The 19,698-nt window shown below is 47.8% G+C and overlaps 1 protein-coding gene across 1 annotated transcript in view; it reads left to right on the top strand.

The window, feature by feature from the left end:
* Positions 1-13,564: 13,564 nt before the first annotated feature.
* Positions 13,565-19,698, top strand: part of AP1S3 (adaptor related protein complex 1 subunit sigma 3) — a 94,224-nt gene continuing 88,090 nt past the window's right edge. Inside the window, exon 1 of the mRNA XM_069727674.1 lies at positions 13,565-13,933. Within this exon, the coding sequence (XP_069583775.1) occupies positions 13,931-13,933 (3 nt within the window). The 5' untranslated portion in view covers positions 13,565-13,930. The remainder of the gene's footprint in view (positions 13,934-19,698) is intronic.

Here is a 19,698-nt window from a genome sequence, read left to right as displayed (position 1 = left end):
TGTCTCCAAGGTCTGATTGGTTCGTTCGGTCTGGCCATTAGTCTGAGGATGGAAAGCCGAGGAAAAAGACAGGTCAATGCCCATCCTGCCACAAAAGGCTCGCCAAAACCTCGAAACAAACTGGGAACCTCTGTCAGAAACAATATTCTCAGGAATGCCATGCAAACGAACCACATGCTGGAAGAACAAAGGCACCAAATCAGAGGAGGAAGGCAATTTAACCAAGGGCACCAGATGGACCATTTTAGAAAAGCGATCACAGACCACCCAAATGACTGACATCTTTTGAGAAACGGGAAGGTCAGAAATGAAATCCATCGAAATATGTGTCCAAGGCCTCTTTGGGACCGGCAAGGGCAAAAGCAACCCACTGGCACGTGAACAGCAGGGCTTAGCCCTAGCACAAATCCCACAGGACTGCACAAAAGTACGTACATCCCGTGACAGAGATGGCCACCAGAAGGATCTAGCCACTAACTCTCTGGTACCAAATATTCCAGGATGACCAGCCAACACCGAAGAATGAAGTTCAGAGATAACTTTAGTAGTCCACCTATCAGGGACGAACAGTTTCTCCGCCGGACAACGATCAGGTTTATTCGCCTGAAATTTTTGCAACACTCGTCGCAAATCAGGGGAGATGGCAGACACAATGACTCCTTCCTTGAGGATACTCGCCGGCTCAGATGAACCCGGAGAGTCGGGCACAAAACTCCTAGACAGAGCATCCGCCTTCACATTTTTAGAGCCCGGAAGGTACGAAATCACAAAATCGAAGCGGGCAAAAAATAACGACCAACGGGCCTGTCTAGGATTCAAGCGCTTGGCAGACTCGAGATAAGTCAAGTTCTTATGATCAGTCAATACCACCACGCGATGCTTAGCTCCTTCAAGCCAATGACGCCATTCCTCGAATGCCCACTTCATGGCCAGCAACTCTCGGTTGCCCACATCATAATTACGCTCAGCAGCCGAAAACTTCCTGGAAAAGAAAGCACATGGTTTAAACACTGAGCAACCAGAACCTCTCTGTGACAAAACCGCCCCTGCTCCAATCTCAGAAGCATCAACCTCGACCTGGAACGGAAGAGAAACATCTGGTTGACACAACACAGGGGCAGAACAAAAACGATGCTTCAACTCCTGAAAAGCTTCCACAGCAGCAGAAGACCAATTAACCAAATCAGCACTCTTCTTGGTCAAATCGGTCAATGGTTTGGCAATGCTAGAAAAATTACAGATGAAGCGACTATAAAAATTAGCAAAGCCCAGGAATTTTTGCAGACTTTTCAGAGATGTCGGCTGAGTCCAATCCTGGATGGCTTGGACCTTAACCGGATCCATCTCGATAGTAGAAGGGGAAAAGATGAACCCCAAAAATGAAACTTTCTGCACACCGAAGAGACACTTTGATCCCTTCACAAACAAAGAATTAGCACGCAGGACCTGGAAAACCATTCTGACCTGCTTCACATGAGAGTCCCAATCATCTGAGAAGATCAAAATGTCATCCAAGTAAACAATCAGGAATTTATCCAGATACTCACGGAAGATGTCATGCATAAAAGACTGAAACACAGATGGAGCATTGGCAAGTCCGAACGGCATCACTAGATACTCAAAATGACCCTCGGGCGTATTAAATGCAGTTTTCCATTCATCTCCTTGCCTGATTCTCACCAGATTATACGCACCACGAAGATATATCTTAGTGAACCAACTAGCTCCCTTAATCCGAGCAAACAAGTCAGATAACAATGGCAAGGGATACTGAAATTTAACAGTGATCTTATTAAGAAGGCGGTAATCAATACATGGTCTCAGCGAACCATCCTTCTTGGCTACAAAAAAGAACCCTGTTCCCAGTGGTGATGACGATGGGCGAATATGTCCCTTCTCCAGGGATTCCTTCACATAACTGCGCATAGCGGAGTGTTCAGGCACAGATAAATTAAATAATCGACCTTTAGGGAATTTACTACCAGGAATCAAATTGATAGCACAATCACAATCCCTATGCGGAGGTAGGGCATCGGACTTGGGCTCTTCAAATACATCCTGATAATCAGACAAGAACTCTGGGACCTCAGAAGGAGTGGATGACGAAATAGACAAAAATGGAACATCACCATGTACCCCCTGACAACCCCAGCTGGATACCGACATAGAGTTCCAATCCAATACTGGATTATGGGTTTGCAGCCATGGCAACCCCAACACGACCACATCATGCAGATTATGTAGCACCAGAAAGCGAATAACTTCCTTGTGTGCAGGAGCCATGCACATGGTCAGCTGGGTCCAGTACTGAGGTTTATTCTTGGCCAAAGGTGTAGCATCAATTCCTCTCAACGGAATAGGACACCGCAAAGGCTCCAAGAAAAACCCACAACGTTTAGCATAATCCAAATCCATCAGATTCAGGGCAGCGCCTGAATCCACAAACGCCATGACAGAATACGATGACAAAGAGCATATCAAGGTAATGGACAGAAGGAATTTGGATTGTACAGTACCAATGACGGCAGACCTATCGAACCGCTTAGTGCGTTTAGGACAATCAGAAATAGCATGAGTGGAATCACCACAGTAGAAACACAGACCATTCAGACGTCTATGTTCTTGCCGTTCAACTCTGGTCATAGTCCTATCGCACTGCATAGGCTCAGGTTTAATCTTAGACAATACCGCCAAATGGTGCACAGATTTACGCTCGCGCAAGCGTCGACCGATCTGAATGGCCAAAGACATAGACTCATTCAAACCAGCAGGCATAGGAAAACCCACCATGACATCCTTAAGAGCCTCAGAGAGACCCTTTCTGAACAAAGCTGCCAGCGCAGATTCATTCCACAGAGTGAGTACAGACCACTTCCTAAATTTCTGACAATATACTTCTATATCATCCTGACCCTGGCACAAAGCCAGCAAATTTTTCTCAGCCTGATCCACTGAATTAGGCTCATCGTAAAGCAATCCGAGCGCCAGGAAAAACGCATTAACATTACTCAATGCAGGGTCTCCTGGCGCAAGAGAAAATGCCCAGTCCTGAGGGTCGCCGCGCAAAAAAGAAATAATAATCAAAACCTGTTGAATAGGATTACCAGAAAAATGAGGTTTCAAGGCCAGAAATAGCTTACAATTATTTTTGAAATTAAGAAACTTAGTTCTATCACCAAAAAACAAATCAGGAATAGGAATTCTTGGTTCTAACATAGATTTCTGATCAATAGTATCTTGAATCCTTTGTACATTTGTAACGAGATTATCCATTGAAGAGCACAGACCCTGAATATCCATGTCCACACCTGTGTCCTGAAACACCCAAATGTCTAGGGGGAAAAAAAGACTGAACACAGAGCTGAGAAAAAAAAATGATGTCAGAACTTCTTTTTTCCCTCTATTGAGAATCATTAGGTTGGCTCCTTGTACTGTTATGTAGGCAATCCAGTGACACAGTGTGCCAGCAATCAGAGCACATACAGTGATTAGATAATAACCCAAAAACAATAGAACGAGCTCTGAGACGTGGAATCTCTGTAGACCGCAATACCTGAACCTATCCTAAACACAACTAAAGGCAGCTGTGGATTGCGCCTGTCACTACCTATGCAACTCGGCACAGCCTGAGGAGCTGACTAGCCTGAAGATAGAAAAACAAGCCTGACTTGCCTCAGAGAAATACCCCAAAGGAAAAGGCAGCCCCCCACATATAATGACTGTTAGCAAGATGAAAAGACAAACGTAGGGATGAAATAGATTCAGCAAAGTGAGGCCCGATATTCTAGATAGAGCGAGGATAGCAAAGAGAACTTTGCAGTCTACAAAAAACCCTAAAGCAAAAAACCACGCAAAGGGGGCAAAAAGACCCACCGTGCCGAACTAACGGCACGGCGGTGCACCCTTTGCGTCTCAGAGCTTCCAGCAAAAACGAATAGACAAGCTGGACAGAAAAAGTAGCAACATAAGCAAAGAAACACTTATCTAAGCAGAGCAGCAGGCCACAGGAAAGATCCAGAAGCTCAGGTCCAACACTGGAACATTGACAAGGAGCAAGGAAGACAGAATCAGGTGGAGTTAAATAACAAAGCAGCCAACGAGCTCACCAGAACACCTGAGGGAGGAAGCTCAGAAGCTGCAGTACCACTTGTGACCACAGGAGTGAATTCAGCCACAGAATTCACAACAGAGGAGATGACATACCGGTATATACTATATACAGGGGAGATGACACACAGCAGGTATATACTATATACAGGGGAGATGACATACAGGTATATACTATATACAGGAGATGACACAGGTGTATACTATATATAAGGGAGATGACAAACATGTATATACTGAGGTGAAAATGAGAGGTGTGAGGTGAAAATGAAAAGGTGTGAGTGCAAAATGAGAGGAGTGAGGGAAAATAGTGTAGTGATCGGAAAATGACAGATGTGAGGTCGAAAAGACAAGTGTTAGGCGGGAATGAGAGGAGTGAGGGAGAAAATGAGAGGTGTGAGGGAGAAAATGAGAGATGTGAGGGGGAAAATTAAAGATGTGATTGGGAAAATGAGAGGCGTGATGGGAAAATAAGAGAAGTGACGTGCTATAACTAACCACAGATATTTACTATGCCCAGGCAACGCCGGGCTCTTCAGCCAGTATATATATATATATATATATATATATATATATATATATATATATATATATATATATATATATATATTGTTCCCATAAATACATTTCTTTATCTAAATAAAAAAAAACTATAAAAGTACACATATTTAGTATCGCCGCGTCCGTAATGACCCAACCTATAAAAGTGTCGCACTAGTTAACCCCTTCAGTGAACACCGTAAAAAAAAAAGTAAAAAAACAACGCTTTATCATACCGCCAAACAAAAAGTGGAATAACACACGATCAATATGGGGTCACTTGTTGGGGGGGTTCTACTGTTTAGGTACATTAAGGGCTCTGCAAACGCAATGTGACGCCTGCAGACCATTCCATTTAAGTCTGCATTCCAAACGGCGCTCCTTCCCTTCCGAGCTCTGCCATGCACCCAAACGGTGGTTCCCCCCCACATATGGGGTATCAGCGTACTCAGGACAAATTGGACAACAACATTTGCCATCCAATTTCTCCTGTTACCCTTGGGAAAATACAAAACCGGGGGCTAAAAAATAATTTTTGTGGAACAAAAAAAGAATTTTTATTTTCACGGCTCTGCGTTATAAACTGTAGTGAAACACCTGGAGGTTCAAAGTTCTCACAACACATCTAGATAAGTTCCTTAGGGGGTCTACTTTCCAAAATGGTTTCACTTGTGGGGGGTTTCAATGTTTAGGCAATTCAGGGGCTCTCCAAATGCAACATGGCGTCCCATCTCAATTCCAGTCAATTTTGCATTGAAAAGTTAAACGGCGCTCCTTCCCTTCCGAGCTCTGCCATGTGCCCAAACAGTGGTTTACCCCCACACATGGGGTATCCAGGTACTCAGGACAAATTGTACAACAATTTTTGGGGTCCATTTTCTCCTGTTACCCTTGGTAGAATAAAACAAATAGGAGCTGAAGTTAATTTTTTGTGAAAAAAAGTTAAATGTTCATTTTTTTTTAAACATTCCAAAAATTCCTGTGAAACCCCTGAGGGTTAATAAACTTCTTGAATTTGGTTTTGAGCACCTTAAGGGTATGTGCACACGTCAGGATTTCTTGCAGAAATTTTCCTGACAAAAACCGGACATTTCTGCCAGAAATCCGCATGCGTTTTTACAGCGATTTTACTGCATTTTTTACGCATTTTTTGTGCGTTTTTTCCCAAATGCATAGAATTGCGGGAAAAACGCTGTAAATCCGCAAAAATAATGAACATGCTCATTTTTTTACCGCGATGCGTTTATTTCGTGGAAAAAAACGCATCCATGTGCACAAAACATGCAGAATGCATTCTAATGATAAAATGCATAATGTATGCGTTTTTAATGAGTTTTTATAGCGTTTTTACCGCGAAAAACCGCGAAAAAACCTGAACGTGTGCACATAGCCTTAGGGGTGCAGTTTTTAGAATGGTGTCACACTTGGTTATTTTCTATCATATAGACCCCTAAAAATGACTTCAAATGAGATGTGGTCAATAAAAAAAAATGGTGTAAAAACGAGAAATTGCTGGTCAACTTTTAACCCTTGTAATTCCCTAACAAAAAAAAATTTTGGTTCCAAAATTGTGCTGATGTAAAGTAGACATGTGGGAAATTTTACTTATTAAGTATTTTGTGTGACATATCTCTGTGATTTAAGGGCATAAAAGTTCAAAGTTGGAAAATTGCGAAATTTTCTAAATTTTCGACAAATTTCAGTTTTTTTTCACAAATAAATGCAGGTAATATCACAGAAATTTTACCACTATCATCAAGATCCGTTGAAGCGTTCCAGAGTTATATCCTCATAAACGGACAATGGTCAGAATTGTAAAAATTGGCCCAGTCATTAACGTGCAAACCACCCTTGGGGGTAAAGGGGTTAAAAAACAACCACAAGACGGATTTCCTCCACCAAGGTATCATTGCAATCAGTATAACAGCGCCGACCTGACACTGTCTGTAGGTTACTGTGCACAATCCTGCTGACAGGTTCACTTTAAAGTCTATGGGTATCTGTGTAAAACGGGTGAAAGATGGAAGACAGACTTTGGATTTCAGATTTCCATCCGCGTTTCATCCATTAACTGTTCCATTGTTAAGAGTCAATGGATGAAAAGAGTTCATAGTCTACCTGTATCAGTGAAAATAAATACAGATGCAACTAGGAAATAACTAGGATGGCACCCGAGAAAACACTGGCGATTTCTCTCAGATGGTAACAGTATATGTGTGAATGCAGCCTAACAAACCTAGGGATATGCAGCCCATGGCCCCAGCCTGGACCTGAATATGTGCAGTCCCCGGTGTATCCGCACGGTGTCGCCCCAGACTGGACCTGAATATGTGCCGTCCCTGATGTATCCGCACGGTGTGGCCCCAGACTGGAGCAGAACACGTGCCTTCCCCAGTGTATTTGCACGGTGTGGCCCCAGCCTGGACCTGAGTATGTGCCATCCCCGATGTATCCGCAGTGTGGCCCCAGCCTGGACCTGAATATGTGCCATCCCCGATATATCCGCACAGTGTGGCCCCAGCCTGGACATGAATATGTGCCAGCCCCGATGTATCCGCACAGTGTGGCCCCAGCCTGGACATGAATATGTGCCAGCCCCGATGTATCCGCACAGTGTGGCCCCAGCCTGGACATGAATATGTGCCATCCCCGATGTATCCGCACAGTGTGGCCCCAGCCTGGACATGAATATGTGCCATCCCCGATGTATCCGCACAGTGTGGCCCCAGCCTGGACATGAATATGTGCCAGCCCCGATGTATCCGCACAGTGTGGCCCCAGCCTAGACATGAATATGTGCCAGCCCCGATGTATCCGCACAGTGTGGCCCCAGCCTGGACATGAATATGTGCCATCCCCGATGTATCCGCACAGTGTGGCCCCAGCCTGGACATGAATATGTGCCAGCCCCGATGTATCCGCACAGTGTGGCCCCAGCCTGGACATGAATATGTGCCAGCCCCGATGTATCCGCACAGTGTGGCCCCAGCCTGGACATGAATATGTGCCATCCCCGATGTATCCGCACAGTGTGGCCCCAGCCTGGACCTGAATATGTGCCGTCCCCGGTGTATCTGCACGGTGAGGTGCACTATTAGGCTGGAGTCACACACAATGTATAAAAAATCTATCTGATTTTGTCTGCTGAGAATCGCACAAATGTTCTCCGTATGGTGATCAGTATCTCATCCGTGTGCAATGCCAGGATGTTTTTGTTTCTCATCCGTATGGTGAGATTTTCTCACACACTTGCAAAATGAGCAAATAATGGCTGAGCCTTTCCTGTCACCTGCCCAAAGCCTGAGAATTTCTCGCAAGTCACACTGATGGTCCGTGTGCTGTGATTTTTTCTCGCACCCATAGACTTGCATTCAGGGCTGTCACTAGGAATTTCGGGGCCCCATACTGGCAAAATTTTTTGGGCCCCCTTGAGACTCCGCCCAGGCTCCACCCCAGCCCCGCCTCCACCCCTCAAACTGTCCACAGCCCCACCGCTCTCTCTTGGAAAAACTCCACTTCTCACCTATCACACATTAACAGTTCCCATCACCAGATCACACATATAACAGCAGCTTTTGTTTTGGCCAAAAGATTTTTCTAATCTGCCACCACGACACGGTAGACTCTTTTGGCAGGGCCCTACGCTACTGTACCCTATTAAAAATTTGTTAAAATATGAAATACAATTTAAGTATATTTTTATTTATTTTTCAATTTTTAAAATGACCAATAATATCACATACAAGGGACAAATACCACCACACCATAACCAGACAGCATATTACCACCACAGTAATCGAATAATACCACATACAAGGAACAAATATCTCCGCATCATGTCCAAATCACATATTACCACCACATGGTGGTCAATAAAACCACATACAGGGAACAAATGCCACCACACCATGACCAGACCACATATTACCACAGGGCCGGACTGGGACTAAAATTCAGCCCTGGCATTTGAAGTTACACAGGCCCACTTGTCACATGGTGACTGTATAATATCTTTGTACACTTGTAGGTTACAAGAAGTGAGGGGAGTGTAACACGACTATATAACAAATAATTACAGCTGTATCCAGCTTTACAGCTCAGTCCCCATAGAATGTAATGCAGCACAGCCCCATAGAATGTAATGCAGCACAGCCCCCATAGAATGTAATGCAGCACAGCCCCCATAGAATGTAATACAGCACAGCCCCCATAGAATGTAATGCAGCACAGCCCCCATAGAATGTAATGCAGCACAGCCCCCATAGAATGTAATGCAGCACAGCCCCCATAGAATGTAATGCAGCACAGCCCCCATAGAATGTAATACAGCACAGCCCCCATAGAATGTAATGCAGCACAGCCCCCATAGGATGTAATGCAGCACAGCCCCCATAGAATGTAATGCAGCACAGCCCCCATAGAATGTAATGCAGCACAGCCCCCATAGAATGTAATGCAGCACAGCCCAAATAGAATGTAATACAGCACAGCCCCCATAGAATGTAATGCAGCACAGACCCCATAGAATGTAATGCAGCACAGCCCCATAGAATGTAATGCAGCCCAGCCCCATAGAATGTAATGCAGCCCAGCCCCATAGAATGTAATGCAGCCCAGCCCCATAGAATGTAATGCAGCCCAGCCCCATAGAATGTAATGCAGCCCAGCCCCATAGAATGTAATACAGCACAGGCCTCATAGAATGTAATGCAGCACAGCCCCCATAGAATGTAATGCAGCCAGTCCCCATAGAATGTAATGCAGCCAGCCCCATAGAATGTAATGCTGCCAGCCCCTATAGAATGCAATGCTGCCAGACCCCATAGAATGTAATGCAGCCCAGCCCCCATAGAATGTAATACAGCACAGCCCCACAGAATGTAATGCAGCCAGTCCCCATAGAATGCAATGCAGCCCAGCCCCATAGAATGTAATGCAGCCCAGCCCCATAGAATGTAATGCAGCCCAGCCCCCATAGAACGTAATGCAGCACAGCCCCCATAGAATGTAATGCAGCCAGTTCCCATAGGATGTAATGCAGCACAGCCACCATACAATATAATGCAGCCAGCCCCATAGAATGTAATGCAGCACAGCCCCATAGAATGTAATACAGCACAGCCCCCATATAATGTAATACAGCACAGCCCCATAGAATGTAATGCAGCCAGTTCCCATAGGATGTAATGCAGCACAGCCACCATACAATATAATGCAGCCCAGCCCCATAGAATGTAATGCAGCCCCCCCAATAGCCCCACAATCCAGCTATCACTCATTGATATATAATAATAATAAAAAAACACTCTCCTCACCTTTCCTCTTGCCCCACGCTGCTCCAGGCTCCGGTCTCAGCAGCTGCAGTCTGCCCGCCCGGTCACACAGCAGGTGCGCGATGATATGACGTCATCGCGCACCCGCAGTGTCAGCGGCAGGCAGAGCGGGGAATGATGGGAGAGAGAGCGACAGCAGACGCTCTCTCTCCTCCATCATTGCATTCAACTGTATCGTCGTCTATGAATGCGGGGCCGGGAATGTGCCGACAGCGGGGGGAGTGTGCCAACAGCGGCACACTCGAGTGGCCCACTACTGCCACCGGCCCTTCTGGCATTTGCCAGAACTGCCCGATGGCCAGTCCGGCCCTGGTATTACCACCACAGTGACCGAATAATAGCACGTACAAGGGACAAATACCACCGCACCATGACCAGACCACATATTACCACCACATAGTGACTGAATACTGCAATACTGATCATTAATAAAAAAAAACCACAATACTAATATCACCATATGAGCCATTATGCGCAGGAGATCTGTACTTAGTATGCAGTGTCCGTGTACAGGTAACACACTGACTCACCAGTGACGTCTCTAGATGAAGTCCTTCAGCCTCGCTTTCCATCTTCATCCAGCACAGACCGCCATCACGTCTTCCAGCCAGGACTTGTCTCTGCAGGAAATAACACAGTTATCTAGAGCTCCTATTGCAGAACACATTGCTTAATTTTTTCCACAACTTCTACACTACACCAGATGAAGAAAAAAAAGGCGACATAGTATCATTTTACACAGTAACAGGACGGCCCCCCATTTAAAACAGTATCCTCAAAAAATAAAATAAATATATCACTGCAGTAATAATATCCCTTAATTAGCCCCTATGGTAATAATATCCCCCATCCTGGCCCGTGTATCTCATTCCTGGCTCCAGCCATATGTTCTCACATTCTTCCCCCATATGATCTCCCCATCTGTCCCATGATCCTGCCCTACCTGTCCCATGATCCTGACCCATCTGTCCCATGATCCTGACCCATCTGTCCAATGATCCTGCCACCCCATCTGTCTCCATCGTATCCATCCTGCCCCATCTGTCTCCATCCTGCCCCATATTCCTGCCCCATCTGTCTCCATCCTGCCCTATATTCCTGCCCCATTTGTCTCCATTCTGCCCCATGTCTCCATCCTGCCCCATATCCCTTCCCCATCTGTCTCCATCCTGCCCCATGTCTCCATCCTGCCCCATGTCTCCATCCTGCCCCATGTCTCCATCCTGCCCCATCTGTCTCCAACCTGCCCCTTAAGTCTCCATCCCGCCTGGTGTCTCCATCCCGCCCCGTGTCTCCATCCTGCCCCCTTGTCACACATTCTACCCCGTGTCACACATTCTACCCCGTGTCACACATTCTGCCCCGTGTCACACATTCTGCCCCGTGTTTGCATTCCTGCCCCGTGTCTCACATTCCTGCCCCGTGTTTTAATTCCTGCCCCATGTCTCACATTCCTGCCCAGTGTTTTCATTCCTGCCCTGTGTCTCACACTCCTACCCTGTGTCTCACATTCCTCCCCCGTGTTTTAATTCCTGCCCCGTGTCTCACATTCCTGCCCCGTGTCTCACATTCCTGCCCCCTGTGTTTTAAATCCTGCCCCCGTGTCTCCCATCCTGCCCTCTTATCTTTATCATGCCCCGGGCTTGCCGCATTCAGTAAAAAAAACAAACAAAAAAACCTTTCTCCTTACCTGGCCAGGCTCCAGCGCCGACATCCATCACAGGCATTTCAGCGTGGAGTCGCCGGCGAATGACGTCCGTGCGTGCTGACGTCGCTGCCAGCCTCCGATTGGCTGGTATCTTTAACTGTTGCCTTGCGGGCCCGGACGGGCCCGCAAGCAACAGAGGACACTGAACCTGCGTCTCAGACGCAGGTTCAGTGTACTGTCTGAAGCCTGCCGCTGGGGCCAGGGCTCGATGGGCAGATGAGATGGGGCCCGATGCGGGCCCCCTCTGCCCACCGGGCCCCATACGCCAGTCACGGCTGTAATGCCCTGATGACGGCCCTGCTTGCATTGGCGTTTCTCAGCTGAGATACGCAGTCACAGCATGCGTAATACGGACGAGAAAAAAACGCATGACAGGAGCTGCCCCATAGATTAACATTGGTCTGAGTTCTATGCGATTTTTTATCGCATAGCACTTGTCCGTTTTACAGACTAGTGTGACCCCGGCCTTAGGCTGCCGTCACACTAGCAGTATTTGGTCAGTATTTTACATCAGTATTTGTAAGCCAAAACCAGGAGTGGGTGATAAATACAGAAGTGGTGCATATGTTTCTATTATACTTTTCCTCTGATTGTTCCACTCCTGGTTTTGGCTTAGAAATACTGATGTAAAATACTGACCAAATACTGCTAGTGTGACGGCAGCCTAAGGGTAATCACTACAAAGCTACGACCTATTATCGCCATTATGCCAGGCAGCAGCGCGCTCAGCCCATCTTGCTCTTATCACGGCCTCTCATTCATTGGTATGGGACGGGTGGCATGTAATACTAGTGTGCATAGCGGGAGACACGGCATCACCCGTCCACACACAGTGACGCTCTCCACAGTGACTCTCTCCACAGACACCCGTCCACACACAGTGACCCTCTCCACAGACACCCGTCCACACACAGTGACGCTCTCCACAGACACCCGTCCACACACAGTGACGCTCTCCACAGACACCCGTCCACACAGTGACCCTCTCCACAGACACCCGTCCACACACAGTGACCCTCTCCACAGACACCCGTCCACACACAGTGACCCTCTCCACAGACACCCGTCCACACAGTGACCCTCTCCACAGACACCCGTCCACACACAGTGACGCTCTCCACAGACACCCGTCCACACAGTGACCCTCTCCACAGACACCTATCCACACACAGTGACCCTCTCCACAGACACCCGTCCACACAGTGACCCTCTCCACAGACACCCGTCCACACAGTGACCCTCTCCACAGACACCCGTCCACACAGTGACCCTCTCCACAGACACCCGTCCACACACAGTGACGCTCTCCACAGACACCCGTCCACACAGTGACCCTCTCCACAGACACCTATCCACACACAGTGACCCTCTCCACAGACACCCGTCCACACAGTGACCCTCTCCACAGACACCCGTCCACACAGTGACCCTCTCCACAGACACCCGTCCACACAGTGACCCTCTCCACAGACACCCGTCCACACACAGTGACCCTCTCCACAGACACCCGTCCACACAGTGACCCTCTCCACAGACACCTATCCACACACAGTGACCCTCTCCACAGACACCCGTCCACACACAGTGACGCTCTCCACAGACACCCGTCCACACACAGTGACGCTCTCCACAGACACCTGTCCACACACAGTGACCCTCTCCACAGACACCCGTCCACACAGTGACCCTCTCCACAGACACCCGTCCACACAGTGACCCTCTCCACAGACACCTATCCACACACAGTGACCCTCTCCACAGACACCTGTCCACACACAGTGACGCTCTCCACAGACACCCGTCCACACACAGTGACGCTCTCCACAGACACCCGTCCACACACAGTGACGCTCTCCACAGACACCCGTCCACACACAGTGACGCTCTCCACAGACACCTGCCGACACTGCTCAGCGGGATTTTAATGCCCCAGTTCTCACATTGACCCCAGGGAGCGGCCGTGCACACTCGTGCGTGGTACAAGGAAGTGGGTGTTGTTAGGCGGGGAATGAGGGCGCGGCCGGGTCACCTTGTTACTAGGAGCCGCTCACAACCCGTGTGAGGTTGCTAGGATCCCAGGAGGAGTAGGCGTGGCTTCAGTAAAGGGGTGTGACTGAGCACACGGCAGGTGTACTGAAGGGCGGGGCGTAGTACGAGTGGGCGGGGCGCCGCCGGTGAAGTGCTGGTTCCAGTCTCACCTCAGTCGTTGTCACCTGTGTCTTCCTTTTCCGCCGGAACAGAAATGGTAAGAGGGGAGATCGGGGGTGAGGCACCGGGACTGCGGGGCTGGGAGCAGAGTAAATAGCGGCGCATGGGCTGCTCTGTGACTACATGACCGGGGTCCCGCTGACAGCTCGGTGCTCTGCTGTGCTGTCTGTCACAGGTGGTGATCATGGACTGTGGGTGATCAGTGCAGGAGCTGGTCATTAACCCTGTCATCCCCACCGGCCTTTATGATCTGCGGCCGGTCCTCCCTGTGATGTCACATGAGACGTGGACAGGTGCCTGTATGTGCTGCGTCCTCCCATATACGGAGATCAGCTGCACAGGTGCCTGTATGTGCTGCGTCCTCCCATACACGGAGATCAGCTGCACAGGTGCCTGTATGTGCTGCGTCCTCCCATATACGGAGATCAGCTGCACAGGTGCCTGTATGTGCTGCGTCCTCCCATACACGGAGATCAGCTGCACAGGTGCCTGTATGTGCTGCGTCCTCCCATATACGGAGATCAGCTGCACAGGTGCCTGTATGTGCTGCGTCCTCCCATATACGGAGATCAGCTGCACAGGTGCCTGTATGTGCTGCGTCCTCCCATACACGGAGATCAGCTGCACAGGTGCCTGTATGTGCTGCGTCCTCCCATATACGGAGATCAGCTGCACAGGTGCCTGTATTTGCTGCGTCCTCCCATACACGGAGATCAGCTGCACAGGTGCCTGTATGTGCTGCGTCCTCCCATATACGGAGATCAGCTGCACAGGTGCCTGTATGTGCTGCGTCCTCCCATATACGGAGATCAGCTGCACAGGTGCCTGTATGTGCTGCGTCCTCCCATACACGGAGATCAGCTGCACAGGTGCCTGTATGTGCTGCGTCCTCCCATATACGGAGATCAGCTGCACAGGTGCCTGTATGTGCTGCGTCCTCCCATACACGGAGATCAGCTGCACAGGTGCCTGTATGTGCTGCGTCCTCCCATACACGGAGATCAGCTGCACAGGTGCCTGTATGTGCTGCGTCCTCCCATACACGGAGATCAGCTGCACAGGTGCCTGTATGTGCTGCGTCCTCCCATACACGGAGATCAGCTGCACAGGTGCCTGTATGTGCTGCGTCCTCCCATACACGGAGATCAGCTGCACAGGTGCCTGTATGTGCTGCGTCCTCCCATACACGGAGATCAGCTGCACAGGTGCCTGTATGTGCTGCGTCCTCCCATACACGGAGATCAGCTGCACAGGTGCCTGTATGTGCTGCGTCCTCCCATACACGGAGATCAGCTGCACAGGTGCCTGTATGTGCTGCGTCCTCCCATACACGGAGATCAGCTGCACAGGTGCCTGTATGTGCTGCGTCCTCCCATACACGGAGATCAGCTGCACAGGTGCCTGTATGTGCTGCGTCCTCCCATATACGGAGATCAGCTGCACAGGTGCCTGTATGTGCTGCGTCCTCCCATATACGGAGATCAGCTGCACAGGTGCCTGTATGTGCTGCGTCCTCCCATACACGGAGATCAGCTGCACAGGTGCCTGTATGTGCTGCGTCCTCCCATACACGGAGATCAGCTGCACAGGTGCCTGTATGTGCTGCGTCCTCCCATACACGGAGATCAGCTGCACAGGTGCCTGTATGTGCTGCGTCCTCCCATATACGGAGATCAGCTGCACAGGTGCCTGTATGTGCTGCGTCCTCCCATATACGGAGATCAGCTGCACAGGTGCCTGTATGTGCTGCGTCCTCCCATACACGGAGATCAGCTGCACAGGTGCCTGTATGTGCTGCGTCCTCCCATACACGGAGATCAGCTGCACAGGTGCCTGTATGTGCTGCGTCCTCCCATATACGGAGATCAGCTGCACAGGTGCCTGTATGTGCTGCGTCCTCCCATACACGGAGATCAGCTGCACAGGTGCCTGTATGTGCTGCGTCCTCCCATACACGGAGATCAGCTGCACAGGTGCCTGTATGTGCTGCGTCCTCCCATATACGGAGATCAGCTGCACAGGTGCCTGTATTTGCTGCGTCCTCCCATACACGGAGATCAGCTGCACAGGTGCCTGTATGTGCTACATCCTCCCATACACAGAATAGAATAGATAAATAGATATACATACACATAGAATACAGAGATGTATAGATGTCAGTGATATATCTATATATCTCTAATCTCTATCTATCCGGCAATTCATCGACGGTGTACTGTAAAATCACTGCAGGAGCCCACAGGATAGAAGAGATGGATTACATACAGTAAACACGAATACAATATTTAGATGTACAGATGTCAGTGACAAATATAATTAGTGCAGTGTGTGTGCAGATTACTGTACATGTATTTAATTGATAAAAGATTTGTCTGAAAAAATGCCGTGGGTTCCCTCGCAATTTTCGTAACCAGCAGAGGGAAAGCTTACGGCTGGGGGCTGATGTTTATAGCCTGGCAAGGGGGTAATACCCATGGAACTTCCCAGGCTATTAATATCAGCTCACAGCTGTATACTTAGCCTTTACTGGCTATTAAAATGGGGGACCCTAAAAAAAAAATGATGTAGGGTCCTCCTATAATTAATAACCAGCAAAGGATACGCAGCTGTAGGCTGATATTAATAGCCTAGGAAGGGGCCATGAATATTGGCCCTCCCCAGGCTAAAAACATCAGCTCTCAGTTACCCCAGAAAAGGCACACCTCTAAGATGTGCCATTTCTGGCCCTTGCCCTGTAGTGGTGGCAAGTGGGGTGATAGTTGAGGGGGGTTGATGTCACCTTTGTATTGTCAGGTGACATCAAGCCCCAAGGTTAGTAATGGAGAGGCGTCAATAAGGCGCCCCCATTACTAACTCCATAGTCACATTGCATGAAAACACAGACACCAACAAAAAAGTCCTTTTAATTGAAAGAAAGACACAGACTCCTTTAATAATGTTAATTAAACCATAATTATGACCTTGCCAAGTCCCCCGATGCCCTCGTTATCTGCAAGAGAGTTAAAAAAACAAACAGCAATATTCCTCACCTTTCCGCAGAGATACTGCTAATCCATTTGTCCGACAACGGGTCCAGCTCTGCTACATCTAGATGGTAGGATGCATGGTTGCATGATGCGACCCTACAGCCTGTCATCCAGCAGACTCTGAGCACCGTGTGCTCAGTGTCTTCCTGTGAACTCCTTATTCCCTGTCTGAGAGCACCGTGAGCGTGAGAAAGTTCTCCTTCTCGCAGTGCCGTCAGACAGGTCCTACGAGTTCACAGTCAGTGAACTCACTTCACCTTTCTGACGTCAATGCGAGTGCCGTGGGAAAATCTACACACACACACACACACACACACACACACACACACACACACACACACACACACACACACACACACACACACACACGTGTATATATATACATTTACATGGTTTCCTTTAGGTATATTGCTGTCCCTTATTACACAGTGCCCTCTCTTGTTATGTACAGCACTGTCCCTTACATATCGGATTAGATAGAGCCCCCTGTCTTTATTACATACCATCCTCTCTTATTAGCTGTATAATGCAACGACGGCAGATGGAGCATGGGAAAGCTTCTTTTCTAATGGAGGAGCTGATGGACTGGTCACTGGCTGCTTCTGGTCATTTTATATCTAAATAGAGAGGGGACTATGTAATAAAAGAGGGCGCTGTAAATAACAAGAATAAACTATGTAAGAGAAAGTGCTGTACATAACAGCAGAGGAAGCTACATAATAAGGGACGGCATCATATATAACTGGAGAGGATGCTACGTAATGAGGGACGGTGTTATACATAATAATTGAGTACACTATATACTGAGTACTGTGCTATACATGATAAGGCTACATCTGTGTGCAGTGTTGATGTGCTGCCCGCTTTTAGGGTATGTGCCCACGCTGCGGATTTTGCTGCGGATTGGCCGCTGCAGATTCACAGCAGTTTTCCATGCATTTACAGTACCATGTAAACCTATGGAAAACAAAATCCGCAGTGCACATGCTGCGGAAAAAAACACGCGGAAACGTAGTGTTGTTTACTCTGCACTATGTCAATTCTTTGTGCGGATTCCGCAGCGGTTTACACCTGCTGCACAATAGGAATCCACAGGTGTAAAACCGCAGGTGGAATCCGCACAAAAAACCGCAGTGTAGAATACCTGCGGATTTACCAAAATCAGTCGGGAAAAATCTGCAGAGTAATCTGCAGCGTGGGAACATACCCTTACAGATGCATTGAGCATGTCCCAGTCTGATCCTCAAAATCACAGTGTGTGTTAGAAAGGGCAATGATGAGGGTGGTGGGAAAGAAAAATGATGGGATGTGGGGGATTGAGATGGGAAGAAGGAGGACTTATAATTTATTGGGAATTGGGAGAGGAGGCAATAAGGTGCATGGTACCTTTTATAATGAATTGAAAGGTGGGAGAAGACGCTGTCAGGGGCTTGTAATGAATTTGGAGGTGGCGGAGGATGCTCAGTACCTGATAGCGTCATAATGGATTTGGGGGTGGTAGAAGGTGCTATCAAGTACTTATAATGAATGATGGGGGCACAGGACAGGGACTATGGCATGTGCACATGGTAAGGATTTTCAGGAGAAAATTCTGCTGCATATCCTAATGTTATGGCAGGAAGAAAGTTGCATAAAATACATTTATTTTTTTTTCCACATTTTTGCCGTGCTTTACGTATTTTCTTCATTAGTACGGGTGAAATATTCTGCAAGAATTGACATTATGCAGATTTTAATCTGCTGCAAATCTGCAAGGAAAAAAATCAGCGTGTACATGAGACTTCAGGGATCTCATTTACTTCTCCTGTACTGTAAAACTTTGCATATTTTCCATGCGCACAGAGCCGAACAGGTAATTGGGGAGGGAGAGTCACAGACTGAATAGTTTATATTATTGGGAGTCAGTGCTGCTTATCCCTTTATATTTTTAATGGTGCGTTTTAGGTGCAAAAAGGGACATTGCCGCATTTATACTGTGCGACTAAAGTTACCATGTGCCCCAAATACTCATTGGTTAGCCTCTTGCATAAGATATATTTTTATCATACTGATATATTGTTACTGTATGTTGCTATCACCAGGATACTTGTTTGTGCTCAGATTCAGTCTGCCTTCAGACAAGTGTGTGCAAAATTGTCTTTGTCATCCAGAAAAAAAACAGCTGATTTTTCATCTGTATGCTAATTGTCTGTCTGTTTTGTCCATCCGTATGGCTTATGTACGACATTAGGTTTTTACATGAACGCTTTCATAAATAACAAAAGGCAAAATGCAGTTTCCCGTTAACACACATAATGTGTCCTTAAACGCATGACATACAGATGGTGGTCTATGTGTGATCCGGTTTTTGTGCATCCACCGACTTACAATGGGCGAGTCTGACCTGAAAAACAAATCAAAGTAGTGCATGCTGCGATATTTATTTATTTTCTCCACCTGCGTATAAACTTTTATGCAAACCCATTGACTTGCATTGTTCCATGTGCTTCCCATTTAACTTACTGTCCCATTATACATACAGTCCCATTATACGCTCATCTGAAGGAACCTGTGGGCTGGGTTGAGACCACCATGAATATTAGGCCGGCGTTACACTGGCGACATAAACGGACGAGTGCAATGCGATTTTTAATCACATTGCACTCGGACCAATGTTATACTATGGGGCAGCTCCCAGCAGCCGATTTTTTTTTTTTTTTTTTTTTTTTTTGTCGGCCGTTTTACTCGGTCCGAGACAATCGCAGCATGCTCACTAAGCCTATGGGTGCGAGTGAGA

Source organism: Ranitomeya imitator, chromosome 5 (genome assembly GCF_032444005.1).
Source record: "Ranitomeya imitator isolate aRanImi1 chromosome 5, aRanImi1.pri, whole genome shotgun sequence".
Classification (NCBI taxonomy): Eukaryota; Metazoa; Chordata; class Amphibia; order Anura; family Dendrobatidae; genus Ranitomeya; species Ranitomeya imitator.
This window is presented reverse-complemented; position numbering and strand designations above follow the sequence as displayed.